General features: G+C 44.1%; 1 protein-coding gene across 1 annotated transcript in view; it reads right to left on the reverse strand.

Annotated features, from left to right (window-relative positions):
* MYO18B (myosin XVIIIB) overlaps positions 1 to 24,368 on the reverse strand; it is an 815,563-nt gene that overhangs the window by 110,669 nt on the left and 680,526 nt on the right. Inside the window, exons 38-39 of the mRNA XM_029619020.1 lie at positions 15,351 to 15,434; positions 267 to 404 (exon numbers count right to left, since the gene is read on the reverse strand). Of these exons, the coding sequence (XP_029474880.1) occupies positions 267 to 404; positions 15,351 to 15,434 (222 nt within the window). The remainder of the gene's footprint in view (positions 1 to 266; positions 405 to 15,350; positions 15,435 to 24,368) is intronic.

Raw genomic sequence — 24,368 nt, forward strand, 5'->3', positions numbered from 1 at the left:
TTTGATGCAACTCCATTACTCTCTGCATCAATGATAGGAGATGGCAGGAAATTTGAATCAAACAGTTACCAACAAGGGCCCTGAACTTGATGGTTGATGAAACAGATAAGTATGGGAAAATAAGTGTGGGAGCTTGCTGGGCAGACTAGATGGGCCGATTGGTCTTTTTCTGCCATCATTTCTATATTTCTGTTTGTTTCTTTTAAATTGTGTGGCAATGTCTTTTTCAACAAGTCTTGAATAGCATTTTAAAAAGCATACAGTACCTCATATCTCTTGATCTGTGCTCTTTGAAACTCCAGCTTGTTTTCCAAATCACAAATTGTTGCTTCTTGCCGGCTAACAATTGAACGTTCTACCATTGAGTGCTCTAAGTAGTCAATCTTGCTTTGGGCCACCTGCAGCTGGGTCAAGAAAGATCATATTGTCAGTAATTTTGGAAGTGTGTATTTGAGGCTATTTTCAGTCCTGTGGTGCAATTTTCAGCTTCATTCTGTTTGTTTATTCTTTCTCTATTGTTGGCATCCATTGGTGACCTCCCATAGTTTTCATGAACACTTGGAATCTTTTAATGCGTAGGGTGAGTTTTCCAATTTGGAAGTTATATGCTCTTAGAACATTAATTTGCAGCATTCACAAGAGAAACAGATATTTGGATTTATTGTATGTTCAAATGCAAGTTCATGAGTTTTCCTTTAATTAAACTGCAAAGGTACTTTATGAGCCAAAAGAGACCATGAGCCACTGAAGCCAAATGAAGACCTTCTACTTAGAGCCAAATGGCAAATAAAACCCTTTAATTCAATTAGATAGAACCATGGGAGCCTTATAAAAAAATGAGGTTAGTTTTAATATTTCAGTTAAAATATTCCCTCTCATATCCCTTTTTTATGGCTTTGTCCTCCCTTCACCTTCCATGCTTACAATGCAATGATTCAATCACTATAGATGCCTTCCACAATTCAAAAGAAGAGCTTTAAACATTTAACCAGCCAGCAGATCTGATTGACTGCTTCTGTGCACTTCATAGTAGGAGAGGGATGTGGAAATCAATGGTTTATCATTAGCAGTGAGACCAGGACTACTGAATAAATCTAAGCAAAACCTACAGATAAACAAGAAAATGGAAGGAAAGACTTACAGCTGACATTTATTTATCTATGTATTTATTTAATCTAATCAATGGCTCACTATTTCAGAATTTCTCATAGTGCAGCATTTGACTATAGTTTTTGTCTGGATGACTACAGAATGGTGGCAGTTTGAAGGTAGAATTCATTAGATTGATATTGTCTTTCAATCAAACTAGCCATTTAACCTATGCAATTTTTCTATCAAGCAAAGAAATTATACACCTAAGTTAAATGGTCCTTACCATTCAAAAATTTATAATTTTGGGGGCCTTTGTACCTGACTACCACACACTATGCAATTAAATATGAGTGCATAATAATCATTTTTTTTTAATTATAAGGGTCATTTAACATAGGTGGGTAATTTCTTTCGGTGATTGTATGGTTCTACCTTGAGTGGTTCATTTAATATAGTTCTGAATACATGACATACTATGTATTAAACGTAATAATTATCAGCCTGTAAAGTGAGCTATGAGACTGCTACTTTATGACACACCAATTTTCAAAGCAAACATATGTGTGCAGGTTCACTTTGAAAATTATCCCAATAAATGCCCCCATATAATTAAACCTATGTGTGGGAATTTTTCTAGAAAACATACATGCATCTTTTTGAAAATGTAACTATATATGTAAATACAAATCCCTTTCCAATCTGCTCCTGGGAATGCCTCTCCTTCAGTCCAGGGAAATGTATGCACATATATATGAGATACCAGCATACATTTTGTTACGTAATGGGGTGTTTAGTGTGCCCTTGGGCCTCAGCCCGACCCCAGACGGATCCAGGGCCGAACCGAGGGTTGATGGCGTGTTCCAGCATGGCAGAACACGGTCTTACCCTCTGCCAGGCCTGCAAGCTCCCAGAGCCAACAACAGATGATGTGGGTAGGGGAACGGTCCTCCGACTGTTCCGAGCCCTTTCGGACCTGCCGCTTGAATCGGCATAGAGCAGCAGGCTGGCCTGAGGATGAGGGCAGACAGAGGCCTTGACACAAAGACATGACACCAGGGCTGATGCAACAGCATCAGAGACGAGGAACTTGATGAAGTCCAGCGAGATGAGAAGCTGGGAAGGAAGACATTGGCACTGTCTCTCAGGGCACCCTCACAGCCCACCTTCATGAGCGGACCCAATGGGCTGGTCGCGGACCACCCTGTCCCACTGCGCACCCTACACAGCCTGAGGAGGCTGGTCATGGACCACGCTGAGAACAGGATGAGCGCAGGGAAGAATCCAGTCAAAGTGGGTCTCTGACGACGAAGCCATATGTCACCCGAAGCACCACAAAGGCTGGCAGGACTTGACGGCTCTGGAGCACAGGACACCAGTCCACCTGCAGGCCACTCCAACCCGGGAAAGACGTCGTCCAAGGGAGAAGACCAACAGGAGCAGAAGGCTCAGGAGTGCTGACGACACAGGAGCAAGCCACCAAGGAAGCAGGAACATCAGGAAACAGAAGATCAAGACAAGACACCAGGACACCTGGACAAGGACCTCAGGCACAAAGACATGACATGGCATGGCATGGCATGGCGAGAAGACAAACGAAGAGGAGCTCCACGAAGAAGACAAGGGCCTGTCGGAGCACTGGACAGCCAGGGCTTCCAGAGACAAAGTAACTCCGATGCAAGGCAAGGCTGACTGGAAGTTGAAGTCCTTTTATAGGGCTGCAGACAGGCGACTCCCTGGGAGGAGTTTGGATGGCCCACACCTAGCTGGCCCTAAAACTAAGGAGGAGTGCTGTGGGCTGGCCCCTAGGAGAAGGGCATGGCCCAAACCAGGAAGTCCATGCAGACACAAGCAAGCCTCAGGCAGACCCCAAGAACATTGAGGCCTCCCAGGCCCTGGAGCAAATCCTGGATAGTTTGTAGGCGAGACCCCGGCTTCAGAGCGGCCTCCAGGAAGAGGTAAGGAGCCTCCCGTAGCACCACTACAGGAGGGTTCATAACACATTTATTCACATATATGGCAGAAAATTACATAGCAAGCCATGTTTATGGGCAAAGCCCTGTTTTACTCCAGAAAATGCCTTTGAATATTTCTCTCATTGAGGGGAAGGGGGTAAAACTTAAAATAAGGGCTGCATTTTCAGCCACTATTTGGCCAGCAAAGTTAAACAGATAAATGTATCTGGCTAATTTTGGCAGGATATTCAGTGGTGCATTGAATATGTGCAACCATCTTAAAGTTAGCCAGCATAGTTTCTCCAGGGACAAGCAGGATGGTAGTCCTCAAAAATGGGTGACATCTGATGGAGTCTGGCATGGAAAACGTATGTCAAAGTTTCCAGAACTTTGACTGAGCATCAGTGAGCATGCCCATGCATTCATACTATGTGTCCATGCAGGGTCCCTTCAATCTTTCTTTTTCTGTGGATCCTGGTTTGTAAATCTCAGTTTGGGATTTTCTCATTTTTGAATTCCTGTGGGACTTTTTTCACTGTGCTGTCCATCGCAGGGTGCTGCGGTCTTCCCATAGTATCACTGGGTAATTTTTTCATCATTTCTTTCACGGTCAGCTCTCCTCCAGGTGGTGGTGTCCTCAGTACCTGTTGCCATCGATCGCCACCACCATTGAATTGGGCTTGTGTCCCTTTTATTTCGTTTCAACATGTCTTCAAGGTTTCAGCGATGCACATGATGCAGAAGGATCATATCTATTTTGTATCCCCATGACAGATGTGTTGTCTGCTTGGGGGCATCGCATGATGTCTGGGATTGCTGCAAGATGACCCAAAAGGATGCCAGTCTCTTTTGGATTTTGAGGGATATCTGTTTGGGAACTGGAAGACTGATCCATTAACATTGGCATCGGAAGCATCAACACTGAAGGATCACAGAGCCACACCGTGATCCACACCACTACATTACATTGGCATCAGAGAGCCATTGGTTCCCTCAAAGTCGACAGCTGGTAGGGATGCTAGAGACAGGCCATTGCCCAGCTCCTGCTATGTTTGCCGGTCGCAGCAGCATACTGCTACTGGCTGCACTCACCTCTGGCCTTTCCTGACACCACGACACTTCCAGGCTGCTTCCCTAAGTGCACTTGTGCACCATGCCACGCCCTTTGAAGGCCCCATAATGTAAATGCCCCTGGCGGGTATCTCCTGATAACATTGTGTGGCTGGCTATTTAAACCCAGCCGAGACCTTTCTTGCCTTAAAAAACACGTCCTTTGCCTCATCCTGCCTGTCTTCAGCCTTGCCTCATTCATCTTGCCCTCCAACTTCACCTCGTCCAGCCTGCCTTCCAGCCTCACTTCATCCAGCCTCACTTCAGCTTTACCTTGTCCAGTCTGATTTCCAGCCTTGTCCTGTCTCTGTTTCCTTGTCTTGTTTGTCCATCTTACCTTTGTCTTTGGAGTCTTGCTCTCTCCTCCCCTGTATCTTTTCTGTCTTGGCTAGTCTCACTGGTTCTGACCTCAGCTTTGGACTTAGACATATATTTTGCCTGCAGCCTGGACCTGACCCTAGCCTTGAACTTGGACCGCACCTTGTCTGCTGCCAGCCCTGAGTTTTGGATTGCGTCTGAACTCTGCCTAAGTTCCTTGAAACTTCTAAAACCTGCTGGCTGTTGGAACCCAAGGGCCCAACACATGGGGGGAGGCAGCCGGTTCCAGTAAAGCCTTAGCCTGGCCCATAGCAAAGCCCATTCTCCAGCTGTTATCACAGGCCTCATGGGCTTGCCACGAGGTGGTGTCAACTGTGCTGCAGTAAGAAGGGCTCAGCCTCACACCATTCCTTACAAATTGCTGAGGCCATGAGCGTTTCCATGACAGGACATTGCCAAATTGGTTGCAAAAGTGCAGGAGCAAAAAGCAGAGTTGAATTCCTTGACTGGTCTCCTGCACAGGTTTACTCAACAAGCCCAGGAGCAACTTGATCATGTGACTGAGTTACTTCAGGTTCTGACCCAGTGATTGGACACCGTGCTGGTCCAACTTCCTCCAGTCCCAGCATCAGCCCTGGTGAACCCTGTACCCGTGCCCATTTGGACTATGGAACCCATGATGCAGCTTCCGCCACCTCCTAGGTACAGTAGTGACTCCAAGGCATGCAGAGGGTTCCTCAATGTCTGTAAAATGCACTTTGAGTTACAGGCAGCTTGTTTTTCTTCAGACTGTGTCAAGATAGGACATATATTCTCCTTGTTGGATAGTCCAGCTTTTGCCTGGGCTTCTTCCTTGTGGAAATGAGATGATCCACTTCTTAGAATTTTGGATAACTTCATACATCACTTCCGCCTGATTTTTGACAAGCCTGGATGCATTTCATCCGCAGCCATGGAATTACTTCGAATCCGTCAAGGCACTCGTACTTTGGGTGAGTATGCAGTGGAATTTTGTACTTTAGCCTCCAAGCTTGGTTGGGGTGAAGACAGCCAAACCACCATCTTCTGTAAGGGTTATCTGGAAGAATAAAAGATGAACTGGTGGCTCTGGATCTTCCACTGTCTCTGGAAGTACTAATTTCCTTGGCCTATTGAGTTGATTTATAATTTCAAGAACAAGCTCAAGAGAAGAAGGCATTTCATCAACCCACCCATGTGGCTTCTAAGCTTCTGCATTCCCTGGAGCTTCTCTCAGACCCCTTGATGTTTCTCTCACAAGAAGAACCCATTCAGTTAAGCAAGACTGAACTTTCAGTTGAAGAGAAAAAGAGAAAACTGCATAACCTCTGCCTTTACCGTGGAGCACAAGGACATTTTGCTAGCCAATGCCCTGAGAAACTGGGCAATCCTTTGAATGGAAGCTTAGTTGGGAAGAAGGTCTTAAGCAACCCAACTTCCTCTCCACAGCTGGTGATACTGATGTCTCTCACCTTCAGGGGACACTCTATTAAGACTAAAGCCCTACTGACTCTGGAGCAGGGAGAAACTGTATTCAGGAGTCACTGCTACACCAGTGTGGCTGCCTTGCTACCACCTTGACCACACTTTGCATTGTCTCTTCCATCTATGGTGAACCTTTGTCTGGTTGCATGACCATGGCCACCTTGACTTTCAAGTTCTATGAATTACTCAAGACAACTAACCCTGTCGTTCTTGGACTACCCTGGCTCAGACTCCACCAACATTGACTGGGATACATTACAAATCATTCATTGGGGTCCTTCCTGTCAGGAGCATTGTGCTACCCAGGCACTGCCTCCAGCTACCTTGCCCTTGACTACCTTAATACATTGCTTACCAACCCTTGCCCTTGACTCTCTTGTACACATTGCTTACCAACCCATGCTATGAGCCACATCCTAGAGCCTTGGTGCCCTGCAAATCTATTGACTGTTCAAAATTCTTGAAGCCCATCATCATGCAGGTGGAGGCCACTGTCAAGAAGGCAGGGGCTGTCTTCATTCAACACAATGATCCTGGGATACATGAGGCCCATTCTTTCTCTCTGAAGGATCCTTGCCTGTAGAAGAAAATCAGTCAACGGATGCTCTTTTAAGTCCACCTGAAAATCAAAGAATACCTGGAACTCATATCAAGCCTTCCAAGTCCCCAGATGATAAAGATGTACCATCAACATCTCTCCAGAAGTTGAAGATGAGATGTTTGGGGAGGGTGCTTAGGAGGGTACACTTAAGTTTTTCGGTCACAGCTACGTACTGCAACCAGCTGCACTCACCTGTGGCCTTCCCCAGTGCTGCTGACACTTCCGGGCAGCTTCCCTATGTGTGTGTGTGTGTGTGTGCACACATCGTGTAGTGCCCTTTGAAGGTCCTGCCACAAGAATTCCCCCAGCAGGTGCCTACTGATGACATCATGCATCTGGGTATTTAAACCCAGCTGTGACTCTTCTTACTTGTCTCAGCAAACGGGTCTTTTGCCTCATCTAGCCTGCCTTCCAGCCTCGCCTCATCCAGCCTCGCCTCATCCAACCTGTCTTCAGCTTTGCCTTAGCTCTGACTCCTCATCTTATTTATCTGTCTTACCCTTGTTTTCAGAGTCTTGTCGTGCCTTGTCTCCTGGTCTTGTCCTGTCTATTCACCTGTATCTTCTGTCTTGGCCAGTCTCACCAGTTCTGACTTCAGCTTTGGACTTAGACATATCCGTTGCCTGCCACCTGGTCCTGACCCTAGCCTTGAACTTGGACTGTGCTTTGTCTACTGCCAGCCCCAACTCTTGGACTGCCTTTGGATTCTGCCTAAGCTCCCTGAATCTTCTAAGTCCTGCTAGCCACCAGAACCTAAGGGCCCAACCAGAGGGGGAGGCAACAATTGCAGTGAAGCTTTAGCTTGATCCATATCCAAGCATGTACTCCAGCTGTCGACAGAGGCCTTATGGGCCCATCTGCGACGCAGTGTCAACTGTGCTGCAACAGGAAGAGCTCACGCTCATGCCATTCCAGCCTGCTCCTCCCAGTCAAAGCTTTGGGTTCCTCTTCTTTGACATCATCACCAGGAATGACTGATGCCAAGCATCAAGGGAAGCTGAAGAAGCATCAGCATCGGCCCCCATCGAAGCTGGGTATTGAGCACTGGGACAGTTCAGCTTCTGCTGGGAAAGCCCTGAGTGACAATGTGGTGAGGACAGCTCATCCTCCATGTTACTAGGGGTTTTGCCATAATCTTCACTGGTCCTGGTGTCAGCCACCAGGCCTCCTCTAGGATCCGAAGATGATGTGGCCCCTCCTGCCTCACAATCAGTTTTAGCATTGGCGATATATGAGGAGGAATTGGAGAGACACGTGCAAATGGCCATGTAAAATGTGCTGCAGGGTCTCAGTGTTGGGGTACCGATGGCACTGTCTTTCCTCAAGTTGTTGCTTGGCTTGCTGCAGGCACTCACTGGCGTACTACTGACGCCTCCATCTGTGACAGTGCCCGTTTCATCTCCGATGCCCAGAAGGACATCAAAATCTGTGCCAGATGACCTGTTGCTCATACCAGGTTTCTCAGAGAAGGAAGCTTTCTTGGAGGGAGCCAGGGACCTTGGGGTTCAGGCCACACCAGGCAGCCGCACCGGTCACTGAATCACTGGCCGGGGACCAAGTGCCTAGAGATTCCTCCCCTGGCAATTGCAGTGGGTCAGAATATGTCTATTCCTAGAGGTGCGGAGACTCTGACTGTAGTTCAGATGATGAGGCATTGGATAGTCTCCCCTCGGATTCCTCTCCTTCTCTGGACAGACAAAAATCTCTACCAGAGGATCTCTCCTTTGCAGGATTTATGAGGCTGATGGGAGAGGCCATCTTATTTACTTTACAAACAGAGGATGATTCCAGACAGAAGATGCTGGATATCCTCCAGTACATGGAGCCTCCTAAGGAGATTGTGGAAGTTCCAGTGCATGAGATCCTTCAGGAGATACTGTTGAGCATGTGTGAGAACCCCCTCTCAGTAGCTCCTGTTAATAGGAAGGTGGAAGTGGCTTATCTCATCCAGAAGGCTCCCGTATTCGACAAGCATCAGATTTCCATCAGTTAGTAGTGGTCGAATCAGCTCTAAAGGAGGCCCTGTGCTCTAGGTTTAACCCTTCTAGTGCAAATTGTCCTAACCATGGATGCATCCAACCTTAGCTGGGGAGCTCATGCAGATGGGGTTTTGTACCTAGGACTCCTGGTTTGCCCAGGAATATCAGTACCAGATAAACTTCCTGGAGTTCCGGGTGATTCGATATGCACTATGGGCTTTCAGAGAATGGCTTTCCAACAAAATTGTTCTCATTCAAGTGGACAACCAAGTGATGATGTATAACATCAATAAGCAAGGAGGAGCAGGATTCTATCACCTGTATCATGAAGCAGATCAGTTGTGGGCCTGGGCACTCTCTCAGGGGATGGTGCTCAGGACCATCTAGCAGGCCAGTCTGGAGAATGGGGTGGCAGGAAGACTGAGTCAGTCCTTCAGATCCCATGAATGGTCCCTGGACCAGAGGGTAGAAAATCATATCTTTGGCTTGTGGGGTACCCTGGAGGTAAACCTATTCATGGCTCCCTAGAACAGAAATGTCCCTCTATTCTGTTCCATTTATAAGGCACACAGCAAGCTAGCCTCTGATGCTTTTGCTCTCCACTGGGCTCAGGGGCTTCTCTATGAATATCCTCCAGTTCCTCACAAAGATTTTGCAGAAGCTCAGGAGGGAAAAGGGGACAGATTTGGTTTCCACTCCTTCAGGAATTTTCCATTCGGAAACCGATCAGATTGTGGACTTCCCCAGATCTCATCACTCAGGATTAGGACAGGTTGATTCATCCCAATCTCTAGGGCCTCTCGCTTACCACCTAGATGTTGAGATGCTGATTCTGCAACCTCTTGACCTTTCTGAAGATGTCTCAGGTTCTCTTAGATTCCAGAAAGTCTTCTACCAGAAAGTCTTACAGACTGAACTGGAGGAGGTTTACTATGTGGTGAGGGTAAAAGGGCCTTAGACCTCTTCTGCTCAGCATGAAAAATGCTTGACTACCTTCTACATCTTTCTTACGCTGGTCTTAAGACCAACTCGGTCAGGGTACATCTTAATGCAATTGGCACATATCATCACCATGTAGAAGATAAGTTCATCTCTGTATAGCTGTAGTTGTACATTTTCACAGTAACTTTAAAATGACTGTGTGGGCACCCATATACACATGTGGGCACACTGTCAGATGTGCTGCTATAGCCTGTGCGCAGGACGCGCATATGTTATAAAATAGGCTGGGCCCATGTATGTGAGCTCCCTATTTTAAGCGTGTACATGCACAGCAGGAAGTGTTGGCTTTCAGACTCAGAAATGAGGGAATTTTATAACATGTACATGTCCAGGACATGACCAGTTTGTCCATCAGTTTTCCCAGCCTACAGCTCAAGACACTCCTGGTTCTTTAGCCTCCCCCACCCAATTAACCCCAGAACCCTCAAGCATGTCATAGATGGCTGGAAATAGTTTTATTTAGACTTACACCTCATCCCTTTGAAACCCTTTTCTTCTGAAGGGCATCTCCTCTAAAGGCATACACAATAATTTGTTTCTTAGGACTATTTTTCCTTTTCCACAAGTCACCCCAGGGGTGAGTTCTTTCTATGGGGGGAAAGCAGCTGTTTGTGGCCCAGGCAGTGTTCAAAATTTTTTTACTTATTTTATTGATAGGTAATCAATATCCAGGTAACGTAAATGTCTGTACAAATGAGTGACCCTTCTTTTTCTCTGTGTAAGTGTTGAACTTCGGGCTCTGGAGAAATCCTAACTTCCTTTACACGAGAGCTTAGTAGTCCCCTACACCTGCAGGGTCCAAGACTGCAACAGATACATTTTCCCAATCCTACCTGGATCCAGCAGATTTCACACAGTGACCCAACCTGTGCTTGTGTCCCATTCAAGATCCTGTAGAGGGTCTTCCTTGATGCTCAGACTTTTATTTGTGGTGGTTCTTCTTCTGAGCCTCCCAGAAGGAAAAGCATTAAATCACTCCAAATGAGAGAAAGGGTAACCAACCTCCCCTCACCTTAAATAGGATATCCCACTGACTGTTTTAATATCTTCTGCGCCATTGACCTTGCAGCCCTGCATTAACCTTTGAAGAGCACTAACAGAGCGCTTAGTGACCTGGCCTCTGGATCCAGGAGGGTAATCTTTCCTCAGAGCTCCAGGCTGTAGCTCAGGCAAAATAGTCCTTAATACAGTCCAAATCCTTTTGATTTTTTTGATTTCTCTCTATTGATCCTAACCCAGCAGGGAGTATACAGGCAGGTGTTTTCTAAAAGTATCTGGGGTGAAGCCATAGGCTTCACCACAAGGAAAGGGACCCACACTACTAGGGCTCCTACTTTCCCCAAACTAGACTCCTCCTGAATCTAGCCCTAGTCACTAGTTAATATCCAGGGTCTACCCACTCAGCTACCTCATAGAGGTAATGGTAATCCCTCTAGCTAGTTTTTATTCTCCAGGGACTAGGTGACATCTAGTGGTCAATCTGTAGGGTGCCACATATAGCACATGAATTCTGATACAGAGGGACACCCCAGAGGCGGGTTAACCCAGCATTACTGATTCAAACAAGAGTAACAGAGAACTCGAACATCACCGATTCTAACATAGTAGAATTTCTTTATAAGGTTTGTACTATTGGTTCAGTTTTAGAATTTTGCTTTTTACAATTTTGTTTGACTGTACCTTGTTTCTTTAGCTATGTTGTTTTCCTTTTCCGGTTCATTGTTTAAGTTTGTTTACCTTCGATTTGGTATGTCTTTGCTCTGCTTTGTGCCACAGTTTTGGTCTGTTTTTTGTAAATTGTACCATTTTTAAGCTTTCCTCTTAATTCATTTTATTTTAGATTTGTTCATCCCGATGCAGCTTTATGCGAAAATGGTCTGTTTCAGGGGACATAGGAATGTCACATTAGTGGCTGTGAAAGTAAATGAACTGACTTGGACAGTTACCATTATCAGCGATTAATTCATTTGTCTCTACATTAAAACTTTAAATGCTCATATGAACTTATGGACCATCAAGCTTGTTTGTGCAGCACAATCTTGCTTCTAAGTATCATGGGACTTGTCCCAGCTAATGAAAACTCCCTTTGAGCTGCTGCGCTCTTGTGACCTGAAGTACCTGACCTGGTGGCAGTTACTTCAGTGCACCGGGTCAGTGAGTTTGAGGCCAGAGTGACTTTATCCACCTTATTTTCCATTTGTTTTGTAATAGGGTGGTCTTACATACACACTCTAAATTTTTGCCTAAGGTGGTGTTGGAAGTTCATCTTAATCAGTTGTTCTTCCAATGTTTTTCCCCAGGCCTCATGCTCACCAAGGTGAACAAGCCCTGCAGAAGAGAGCCTTGGCCTTCTACCTGAAGCAGATAGAAGTCTATAGGAAATTCACTCAGCTTTTGTTTCTTTTGATCAGAGTAAGCTGAGGATCACCATTGCCAAGCAGACGCTCTCCAATTAGCTAGCAGTTTGCATCTCCTTCTGTTATGCCCAGTCAGGCTTGAATCTAGTGGGCCATGTCAAAGCTCATTACATCCGAGCAATGGCAGCATTGGTGGCTCATTTGTGATCAGTCCCCATGGAGGAGATCTGCAAAGCTGTGACATGAAGTTCTGTCCACTCATTCACATCGCAATATGGTTTGGACATGGATGGCTGATGCGACAGCAGGTTCGGCCAGTCTGCCCCCTGGAACTTGTTTGAGGTGTAGAACTCAACTCTGTTCCTGCCGAGGTCCCGTTGTTTATGTACCAGGCTGCCACCTTTTAGGGAATAAACATATTAAAAAGGCCTGTTGCCAATAAAAAATATCGCTGTTTGTCATTGTGCCCAGTGGCTCTGTTTTTGTTGTCTCCTTTTTTGTTGGAGGCCACCTGTAGCTAGGGATTCACCCATGGAGACCCATGGAAAAAGCAGAGTTGCTTACTTGTAACAGGTGTTCTCCTAGGACAGCAGGATGTCAGTCCTCATGAGTACCGCCCACCTCCCTCTGGAGATGGGTCTCCATGGTTTATTCTTTTTCTAAATTAGACTGAAGCAACCCCACATGGACAAGTAGTAAAGGCAAGCAGGGGCATCTCATTGAGGTTCAACCAAAGTTCTAGAAACTTTGACGTAAATTTTCCTTGCCAGGCTCCATCAGATGTCCTTGCAGAATACCTGCTTTATTCGGCTAACTTTAAAAGTGCACTGTGGTTACATTTCTTTACCGTAGCCCTTTAACCATTCCTGCATTTTTTGAGAGGTCCTGCATTCCGTGTACTACTTTCCAAGGTCTGGAGCTATCTAAATTCTGTCCCGGAACCCTCTCAGAATTTTCCATGTTCTCCAGCTAAATTTAGCCATATAATGAGTTATATAGCTAAAATTTAGTCGGATGAGTGCCCAAAATATTCACATATTGGCATTTAATCAGATAACATAATTCTCCAGCTAAATGCCTTTGAGTATGGACCTCCTAAGTGTCTAAAAATTGTGTGCCATATCTAGAATACTTTAGTATCTAATATCTTCGTAGGGTTTGATAATCAAAGTGATTTATGGCCATATTACGCATACTTTTAACTTCGCTAGCAAGAGGCATTCTGGTGGCAGAGCCAGGGCAGGGAAACCATTTACAAATATACATTCTGTGTGTACGTGTTTGCATGTACAAAGGGCAACCCAAGAATTTTCATAGTAGCCTTATGTGCGCAAATCCACTTTGAAAATTCATACTAAATTACACGGACTGTTTTAAAATTACCCTCCCCATTCTTATGATTAAATCGAATGCTCTTTTAGATGAGCTTGAATTTAAATACTGAAAAATATATTTTTTAAATAAAAGAACTAATGAATTCAATTATTATAAATCAATTGAAATTTCATGCATTCTGGCATTTTCTACTCAAGCAATTCATCTGTAGGAAAATGTTTTGGTCTAAACATTTTATTTTGAAGGTAACAGAATATAAGAATTTGGAGAGAGAGAATACAAGCATAGTAAGATGCAAAAATTACATATGCATGTCCAATATTTCTTGAGAACTGGAAAGCATCAGAGATGACTACTAGCCACCAAGTTGTCAACTATGAAAGATCAATTAAGTGCGTTGCTGCTGTAATTCTCTTTTACTCTGGGTTTTATGTCTTTTTATGTATTCATTTTAGATAAAATCATGAAATCAAGAAAGTGAACCAACTGGTATACCCCAGAATCCTGAATATGGAATTCAGTTTCTTTATTTACATGTATCTGCATACAATCAATAGCTCTAGAAAAATAGGGGCCTAGTTTTCATGGATACATCCCCAGGGATTACATTGTATTACACATCATTATACTGCGTCAGCCAACTTAATTTACCAATTTGGCACTTTCTGGCATGCAAACACTCTTTACTCAGATATATAAGGGCCAAAGGGATCTGAACTGGTCCCCATAATGCCTGCTATATATTTCAAGCTTATGCTCTATACTGTATGTCCTGAAATTGAAGTATAAGCAATAAATCATAGTTCATCTTGGCACCATAAATAGAACTGCATGATCTTCTTTAAAAGAGGTATGCTACTCAATGAAAAATGTTCAGCAGGTTTGCCAAATTGCTTCAACAAACTTTTTAAGAAAAATATGCATTTGCAGGAAATCCAAATCTGCAGGAAATCCACAGCAGATTCAAGGAAATCCTGAACTGATTTCTTCAGAGCAAAGGGTTTACTTTGAACTTCTGCAGGTCTGCTATGGACATTCCCTAGATCTGTTGAAATATTCCCAGTGGACTTCCCCAGCAGAACTAGATGAAAATCCTGACATTTCCCATTGAGCTCTTGAATTGTTCTCTCATCATTAACTGGAAAGGGATAGCTGTGGTCAAAATTGTATTTCTCTGGTATGATGATGAAAAGATTTTTATTTCATTTAACTTTAGCATCTAACTCACTACTCAGTCTTTCACTTATGGTTTGATATTTCAGGAATTGAATTACTTAGCAGTTTCCTGTCATTCTCTGCTAGAATTCAAGGTTAAGTTCTTAATTAAAGGCTCTTCTTGGCAGCATTTTTATATGCCTGCTTCTTGGTCAATTGTCTATTATTTTCTGAGGGCAGAAGGCCATGCTAGAAGGGCAGCAAACATTGAGGATCAAAGGCTTGAGAGTATATGGGAAAGAATATCCAAATTTTATGAATACTTGCAGCTCATATTTAATGGTACTTCATGGAATACAATTTAGGGACTGATTGAGGAAAAACATGCATTGTGATTTGTCAGCATCATGGGTCTACAAGTAATTGGCTTTTTATTCTGTTGACCCATTATAAGGCAAGGCAATAAACAATGGCAAGACAGCTTTAACAATACTGGATAATAACAAAAGCTTTCCAAACTGGTTTTGGTGAGCCCACAGCTAGTCAGGTTTTCAGTATACTTTCAATAAATATGTGTGAGATAAATCTGTGTGTGCAGATGTAGTTAATGCATATTCATTGTGGATATGCTGAAATCCTGACTGACTGTGCGATTACCAGGCCAGGTTTGGGAAGCCCTGTCCTAAAATGTAAAAAGAGACAATTGAACATATGGTAAAAATGGATTAGAAATTACTAATGCATTATTTTAAAATTATTTTTCCCCAGTGCAGTGACAAAAAAATCTGGCATACTTTTTCCATTGTCTAGAAAGTATATGGTTTTCCTCATATCTTCTATCCAAACAGTGGATGCTAAAATCAGAGACTGTGCTATTGCTTACTCATATGGTATAATATCATTCTTGTGCTACTCTTGAAGTCATGGAGAATAGATGAAATCTTACTTTCTCTTGAAGGCTTTGTTTCTCTTTCTGGTAATCCTCCACTTGTTCCTGTAGTTCTCGAATCTGGGTAATGTCAGATGCAGACTTGTATATACAAAGAAAAAGCAATAAAACATTTTAGTAAAAACAAATTGGAACCATAATTGTGATTGGAACTGAAGAAAAGGGAGAGAGCATCATATTCAGGAATCATGTATGCCTCGTTGTCATGCAAAAGTGCATGCAGTGCATCCATCCTGGTTCTGCTCGCATCTCGGGCTGAAGTGTCGTGTACCCCTATTATGGTATTTAAAATCAAGCACACAAGATGAAATCATGGACTTTTCAAGAACAGATTCTAGGTGCAGGAACTACTGCCCATTACATACTTGCTAAATCCAGGCAATAAACAATATTATGGTGAACAGAATCATAGTTGATTTAATAGGTTCCATTTTTTTTTGACTCAACTGTTTCCTCCTCCTTGTCCTTTGGCCTTCTATTCCAGTTAGAACCAGGGAAGGGATCAACATAGTAACATAGTAATGACAGTAGAAAAAGACCAAATGGTCCATCCAGTCTGCCCAGCAAGCTTCTTATGATAGTAACTACTAGAGATGTGAATCGTGTCCTCGATCGTCTTAACGATCGATTTCGGCTGGGAGGGAGAGGGAATCGTATCGTCGCCGTTTGGGTGTTTAGAGTATCGTGAAAATCGTTAAAATCGTGAACCGGCACACTAAAACCCCCTAAAACCCACCCCCGACCCTTTAAATTAAATCCCCCACCCTCCCAAACCCCCCCCCCCAAATGTCTTAAATTACCTGGGGGTCCAGCGGCGGTCCGTAGCTAAATCGGGGGAAGGGGGAGGGCAGGAAAACCGGCACACTAAAACACCCTAAAACCCACCCCCGACCCTTTAAATTAAATCCCCCACCCTCCCGAACCCCCCCCAAATGCCTTAAATTACCTGGGGGTCCAGCGGCGGTCCGTAGCTAAATCGGGGGAAGGGGGAGGGCAGGAAAACCGGCACACTAAAACACCCTAAAACCCACCCCGACCCTTTAAATTAAATCCCCCACCCTCCCGAACCCCCCCCAAATGCCTTAAATTACTTGGGGGTCCAGCGGCGGTCCGGAACGGTCTCCTGCAATTGAATCGTGTTGGTCTATGGCCGCCACCATTTTGCGCCGCCATTTTGCAAAATGGCGGCGCAGAATGGCGCCAGCTGAACGACCTCCTGCAGTCGATCTCCTGCCGGCGCCATTTTCCGTACGGAAAACGATTCGCGGCAGGAGATCGCTCCCGGACCCCCGCTGGACCCCCAGGGACTTTTGGCCAGCTTGGGGGGGGCCTCCTGACCCCCACAAGACTTGCCAAAAGTCCAGCGGGGGTCCGGAACGACCTCCTGCAGTTGAATCGTGTTGGTCTATGGCCGCCGCCATTTTGCAAAATGGCGGCGCAGAATGGCGCCGGCTGAAGACAACACGATTCAATTGCAGGAGGCCGTTCCGGACCGCCGCTGGACCCCCAGGTAATTTAAGTCATTTGGGGGGGGGGGTTCGGGAGGGTGGGGGATTTAATTTAAAGGGTCGGGGGTGGGTTTTAGGGGGTTTTAGTGTGCCGGTTTTCCTGCCCTCCCCCTTCCTCCGATTTACGATTTTTTGACGATAAATCGGGGGAATTGGTATTGTATCGTGGCCCTAACGATTTTTGACGATTTAAAATATATCGGACGATATTTTAAATCGTCAAAAAACGATTCACATCCCTAGTAACTACTACTGCTCCATGCCGGTTATCTCCAAGCCTTATGATAAGTGTAGTAATTTTTACAATTAAAACCAAGCTGTCAAATCGATAACAAAATTACTGCTAGCAACATTTTGATGGGGCGAGCAGCCTTCTTGATAACTCAGACAATGCTGCTTGAATGTGCTTTGCTTTTGGACTTTTAGTGTAAAATTCAACCTAGTGAAAATTGCCTATATCCCAAATACTATTTCCAAGCTTGCCAATCACCATATCCCAAAAATCAAGGTTTATTATATTTCTATTAAATTTTGTGTAGGAAGGGGTGATGGTTTCATATTAATACTCTGCATCCCACCTGTGGGGTTGCTATCAATCTGTTTTTTAATCATTAACTCACCACATCCATCCTATGTTTAATTATAGAATTAATTTTTTAATATGTTATTATAACCTTGTAATGCAGCAAACAACAATACAATTTGTTTAATTTCTTATAAATATTTTTTGTTGAAAATTTTTTTCTTGTGTACAACTGCCTCTAAATTTTTCACACCACCCACAATGATGTTATGGTCTTTATACTATAAATAAATGCTCCTCCGTTGTTTCACAATATAGAACAATGAAGTAATTAGCTTTTTCTTTGAATATTGGTAAACTGATAGAATCCATGGATAAACAAATGAGCCTTTGGAAGGACTTCCCTATTTCATTCTTGGGAAGATGTGCCCTATTTAAATTTCTTTGCGTCCTAAGTTGTTATGTACATTGCATATGCTTCCAATATGGTTGAAATCTAAGGATATTGCTCATTTCCAGTCCTCGTCATTCAGTTTATTTGGAGGGGGAACGTAGCAAGCTATAAGACTCTTTGTTTCTATAATGTGGCATGCCAATTATGGTTTAGCTGGGAGTGGTATAGGCAATGTTTTAAGTATGAAGTAGCCAAATTAGTCAATGAAATTCTGTATCCATGAAAACAGATTAATGTTCTTCACTTAGTGGATATGGATGTTAAGATCTCTTGACATTGCTTCTAAGACCAGTGATTTTAGCTTGGAGATATATGGGTAAATGGGGGGGGGGGGCGATAATCCCTATGCAACAGAATTAATAGAGTTTGTGGGGGCTCCTGCATTTATTCCTGGTACGCAAAATCAATTATTTCAGGCATGGCATCGGAATGGTGTTATAAACTTGGGGAACCTTTACTCAGTAGAACAGGGAGTAGTGGCATTTGCGCACCTATAACACCATTGTGGTATTCCCCACTCACAGTTTTATATATGTCTGAGGCAGTGGAAGGTAATGCACGGCATTACCTTCCACTGCCTCAGACTAGTATTGTTTGGCATTCTACGGAAATTTCCTTTATTTCATTATTTGATAAAGTAGCCAGATCCTCCAACATATTGGCCTTTTGGCATAATTGTAGTTTTAGAGGAGATTTGGGGGGGCGCTCTCTTCTCTTGCATGTAAATAGTCTCTGGAATTAGGGAAGATGTGTTTGTGATGGCATTAGGTAAATATTTTGTATTAGCTCATACACAACAGTTGAGGCCAGACTGCAAGAACAACAGTTTAAGGTATTGCACATGGCACAGACTGACAAAGCTAGGGCCTATAAAATGCGGGTGGTGCAGTCTGACATGTGATAAGTGTAAAATTCATCGTCGTGCCTTGCTTTGTTTTCTTTTTGGTGGGAGGTATTGTCTTTTCTTGAAAATATTTTAGGCCATAAACCTCCATTCCTGGGCTCCTTTGTAGTTCTGGGTTCAATGTCTCTGGTGGGATTAAGATATAACATGTGGAGGACCCATGGATTGGTGTAGAACATGGGTATGAGAATGGGGCTCCCTGGGTTAATGTTGGAATGCTGAGATTAATGTAATCCTTCTTATATTGAGCAGCGCATTCTATGTTCTGGATATGTCATTGTGAATATGATCATTGTATGCTGATTCATTGTTTTCTTGTTTCTGTATCTACTGCCTCATGTTGGACTCCATATTAGAGATGTGAATCGGAACCAGAATCGGATCCGATTTCAGTTCCGATTCACATCTCTACTCCATATATATAAATAAATATAAAAAATAAAAAAAGGGTAAATAGCTATTGTGTTTCACACTTGATTTTCTAGACTTTAATTATATTCCCCCTCTTGTTCCAGCTGAAGAGTCCTTGTTTAGCCTTTCTTCAAATGGGAGCTGCTCCAGCCCCTTGACCATTTTTTTGGCCCTTATCTGTACTTTCCCTAATTCTGCCTTTATCTTTTTTGAGATGGATTGATCAGATATTCCACATAGCACTCTACATTTCATTTTATAAAAATGCATAATCAAATATATGGGGTGTCCTCTAACCTGTGATCCTATGTATTTTGGGTAGAGATTTTTCCTCTTTATTTTGTTTTCATTATGTATTTATTATTTATTCATACATATATTTTTGTTTATTATAGTAGCAAAACAGACGTGTTATTAGGGAAAGGAAACAATTTGAATTATCTTTAAGTATATATGCTATACTCCTACACAATACTAATGTATAGACTATCTGTTCCACCAAATTGTGTTTTGGTTTTTTTTTTTTTAACTTTGAGATTTATGTTGTGTGCACCTAATTCTCTGTTAAACATCCCTTTTTTAAAGTGTGCGATTACTATATTTAAAAAGTGTTCATTTGCATGGACAGATATTACCATTGTGGGACCCCAAGTGGATGGATAGGCACTATTTCCCGTCGATAGCAGGATGAATTAGCCATGCTGTCATGGGATCTGTCAATCAGGTCCGGGAGGCGGAGCTTGTCAAAGCAGAGAACAGAGCTTTGCTCTCTGCAGCTGCGCATGTGTTCCCGCGCAGGAAAGTAACGGAATCTCCTCAGTCTGTTTTTTCCACGAGTGGGATCGCATGCAGAGCTGTTCTTCTCCTCAGCGTTAACATAATAAACATGTCAAAATCGGGGTTTATACCCTGTCATTGCGGCAAGGTAATGTCGGTCACGGACGGCCATGACCGATGTTACCGATGCCTAGGACCAGATCACAATCGGGAAGATTGTGAATTTTGCTCAAGGATGTCACCCAGAGCACTGAAGCAAAGGGCCTACAGGCTTCAGGAACGTTTTGCCTCAAAGGAACCATCGGAGGCTCATTCGTCGCCTGGCCCGCCAATTTTATCGGCTCCCTCGAAAAGAGAGCATCTTCATCGGATCCTCAATCCTCCACTCTTGGAGGTAAGGAGATGTCAAAACGACAAAGGCCAATGGATTGTCAAAAATCCACAGAGCCAGAAGTGCCGCAACAGGACATATTGGCGCCAAAAACCTCGGCGCCTACACCTTCTGCACCTAAGGCGCCATATGCGCATAACAAAGTATCGGCGCATAATACTTTGGCACCTTGAGAGGGATCGGCGCACAACACTTCTATGTGCATGGCGCCAATGACACTTCTGCGTATGACGCCGAAGAACCCTGCGTGCACAGCGCAGAAGAATGCTGCGCGCAGGGCACATGCGCGCACGGTGCCGTCGACATCTGCGCGTACAGCGCCAACATCACCTGCGCACTCGACGCCAATTGTGTCTATGCGCACGGCGCCGATAACCCTTGTGCGCACGGAAACAGAAGGATATGCGCGCAAGTCTACATCCGCGCATAAATCTAAATCCGCGCATAAGAGACATGATCACTCATCTCATGTACTACAGAATGAGTTGAAATGACGACGTTACCCTGCACAAGGGTCTGCTTCAGCTTCTCCACCAATAACTTCACCTCGTTCAGGTACTTCCCTTTCTTCAAGAGCTGATTCCAGAGAATTTACAATAAAACGTAGGAAACGATCACCGTCTTCATGTAGAAGTCATACAGACTCGTCGTCTCACTATTATCATAAGCACTCATGACATTCCCACCATAGAAAGTTGGCAAAGAGGAGTGCTACATGGGAAATAAGCCCTTCGACTTCTAAATCATCTCATATACCTCCTTCCAATACCTTCTCACATAGAGAGGTAATACAGGTTGTTTCCTCTAACACTTCTACAGATTCAGAGGTTTCGATAAAATACGAAACGTCCGTCAGATATCTAATACGTCACCTCAGAATACTCCAATGCACCCTAAAGCAGATGTCTCAAGAGAACCAGATCAATTGTCTTAATCCTTAGCAGGTTTTTATGAAACTCTTCAGTCATCGTTCAAAATGACTAATATTGCTGCTGACAGTTCTCCGGAACACAAGACGCAGATTAATAGAGAACCGTCGGTGGAACCGCCGACATCTCCCATAACAAACCGACCAGCCTCGCCAAATTATACACAGGATACATCTTTTGATTCTCCTTCACCGCAAACATCCCCATCATCATCTACGGGATTCCCGTCGGATCTGCAGGAACAACCTCAGGAACCGTACTCCCCTCCGGAAGACCTTACATACCCAAAATTCCTAGACAAATTGGATACAATACTGCATCTAGAGGTCCAAAAAGAAGCAGACCCTAGGGCAGAAACCCTTGGTCTCCTAAAGATTTTTGATACTCCAGGGGAACCAACATCTCTTCCACCACAAGAACTCCTGCATTCAGTCTTACAGAAATCTTGGGAAGTGCCTTATGCAATCGCAGCCATTTCCAGGAAAACAGACATAAAATTTCGTATGAGGAAAACATCACCATACTCTCTACCACAATTACCTCGTGCTTCGATTGTGGTAGAATCGGCGATGCAAAGATATAAGAAAACAAAGTCACATTCCTCATACCCACCAGGGAAAGACAACAAATATTTAGATGAGTTTGGCAGGAAAATATACCATAACTCAATGTTGAATGCCTGAATTATGCACCATTAGTTCTACATGGTACAATACCTATATGAGTGCATGCAAGCTATGAAGGGTATGCTTTCCTCAACGGCGGATCAGATACCTCTGCCTCTTCATGACATGGAAGAGTGTTCTCGACACCTTTTGAGGTCGATCTATGAAGCATATGAAACATTCTCCAGGGCATCGGCAACAGCCATTGCAGCCCGCAGACTTGCATGGTTATGTTCAAGTTCGATACGTGAAGATTTGCACGACAAACTAACAAACCTCCCATGTACAGGAGATAACCTGTTCGGAGAAAGATTCCAGGACACAGTAGGTAAACTGAAGGAAGAAGCTCTAGCAGTACAATCATTAACATCACATCCTAATTATTCGACAACATGTCATTACATTGGATCTACTTGTAGGCAATCATATGCCAGGAGACCCTTTAGATCTCATCAGTCTTTTCGTACACAAGCATACCCTTCCTACCAACATCCTGCTCAACAACAGAATACCTCAAACCAAAGTAGAGGTAAACCACGTAACCAGAGACAGTAGGCGCAACAGCCGGCTACTGCAGCAAAAGCGACTTCATCTTTTTAGTTACTCAGCCACCACCACAACATCAAGCTCCACCCGGCAGGATTCGTTCTTGCCTGGAAGCCTGGGAGAGAATAACATCCGATCAATGGGTTTTGGAGATAATACGTCATGGTTACCAACTCCAATTTGTCACAAAACCCATATTGCCTCATCTTTCCACACTCAAGATTCACAACCCCCAACCACAACTGGGGGAGGAGATTGCTTTGCTTCGCAACCAACAAGCAATTTGACAAATTCACCCAGGCTTCAAATCAGGAGCATTTTATTCCCCATACCCAAGAAGTCGGGGGGCCTTCGTTCCATACTAGACCTAAGGGAATTGAACACATTTCTCACCAAGGAAAAATTCAAAATGGTATCGTTGAAATCAATCCTTCCTCTGATTCAAACCAACGATTGGATGTGTTCCATCGACCTGAAGGATGCTTACACACACATTCCAATCCATCCATCCTCGTGGCGTTACTTATGCTTTCGCTACAGACATCAACACTACCAGTACAAAGTTCTCCCCTTTGGACTCTCGGCTGCACCCAGGGTATTCACCAAAGGCATGATAGTTGTGGTGGCTCATCTCAGACAACAAGGTATAACCATCTTTCCATATCTGGACGACTGGCTCATAATCGGTCCAACTCCCAACATCTTACTAGATCACCTCCATCGGGTGATACAGTGCTTACAGGAATTAGGATTAGTGATCAAATTTCAGAAATCACACCTACAACCAACACAGCAGTTGCAGTTCATAGGAGCATGCCTGGACACTACTTACAACAGGGCATACCTACCAGGCGACAGAATATCGCACTTCCATCACCTTCTACATACATTGAACCATACTCAGAGACTGTCAGCGAGACAGGTATTGGTAGTCCTGGGCCACATGGTGGCAGTGATTTTCACGGTTCCCAACACCAGGCTACACATGAGACGCCTGCAATGGGAACTAAAACGCCAATGGAAGCAACATTCCCAACCATTGACACAGAAGGTTTCACTGACCGCCGAAATGAAAAAGGATATAGCATGGTGGCTCCTAGACTCCACCCTGTCCAAAGGAGCATTGTTCAGTTCCCCTCCTCACAATGCAGTCTTAACCAAAGATGCATCTTGCAAGGGCTGGAGTGCACACCTCGAGATTTACGAAACACAAGGGTTATGGACAATCTCGGAACAGAACCTGCAAATAAATTTATTGGAACTCAGAGCGATCCGCAATGCATTACGAGTGTTCCAAAACCACCTGAAATGACGCAGGGTCATGATCTACACGGACAACCAAGTAGCAGTTGCAAACACAAGAGCGGACAGACTAAGCCGCATCTTTCATCCTCACGAATGGGCACTCAATACAGAAATAGCCAGGACATATTCATGCAGTGGGGAATACCTTCGATGGATCTCTTTGCAATGGAGATCAATGCTCAAGTTCCCAAATTCTGCTCGATAAGACCAAGCCAATTCAGGATCGCTCAAGATGCCTTCCTCATTCCGTGGATGACAGGCCTCCTGTACGCTTTTCCTCCCATACCACTCATAACAAGAACAATTCAAAAGTGCATAGCGGACAAAGCTCAACTGATACTCATAGCCTCGGCCTGGCCGAGACAACCATGGTACAGTTTCCTTCGCCAGCTATCCATCATGGATCCAATCCGATTACCGGATCACCAAGATCTTCTCTGCCAAAATCAAGGGACGCTCCTACATCCACTACACTCAACTCTCCACTTGACAGCGTGGGGATTGAAAGGCTCCTTCTCACAGAACAGGGAGGTTCCACTTCAGCACAATTCATTTTGTTAGAATCCAGGAAACTCTCAACCAGGAAAAATTATATCTACAAA

Source organism: Rhinatrema bivittatum, chromosome 11 (genome assembly GCF_901001135.1).
Source record: "Rhinatrema bivittatum chromosome 11, aRhiBiv1.1, whole genome shotgun sequence".
NCBI lineage: Eukaryota > Metazoa > Chordata > Amphibia > Gymnophiona > Rhinatrematidae > Rhinatrema > Rhinatrema bivittatum.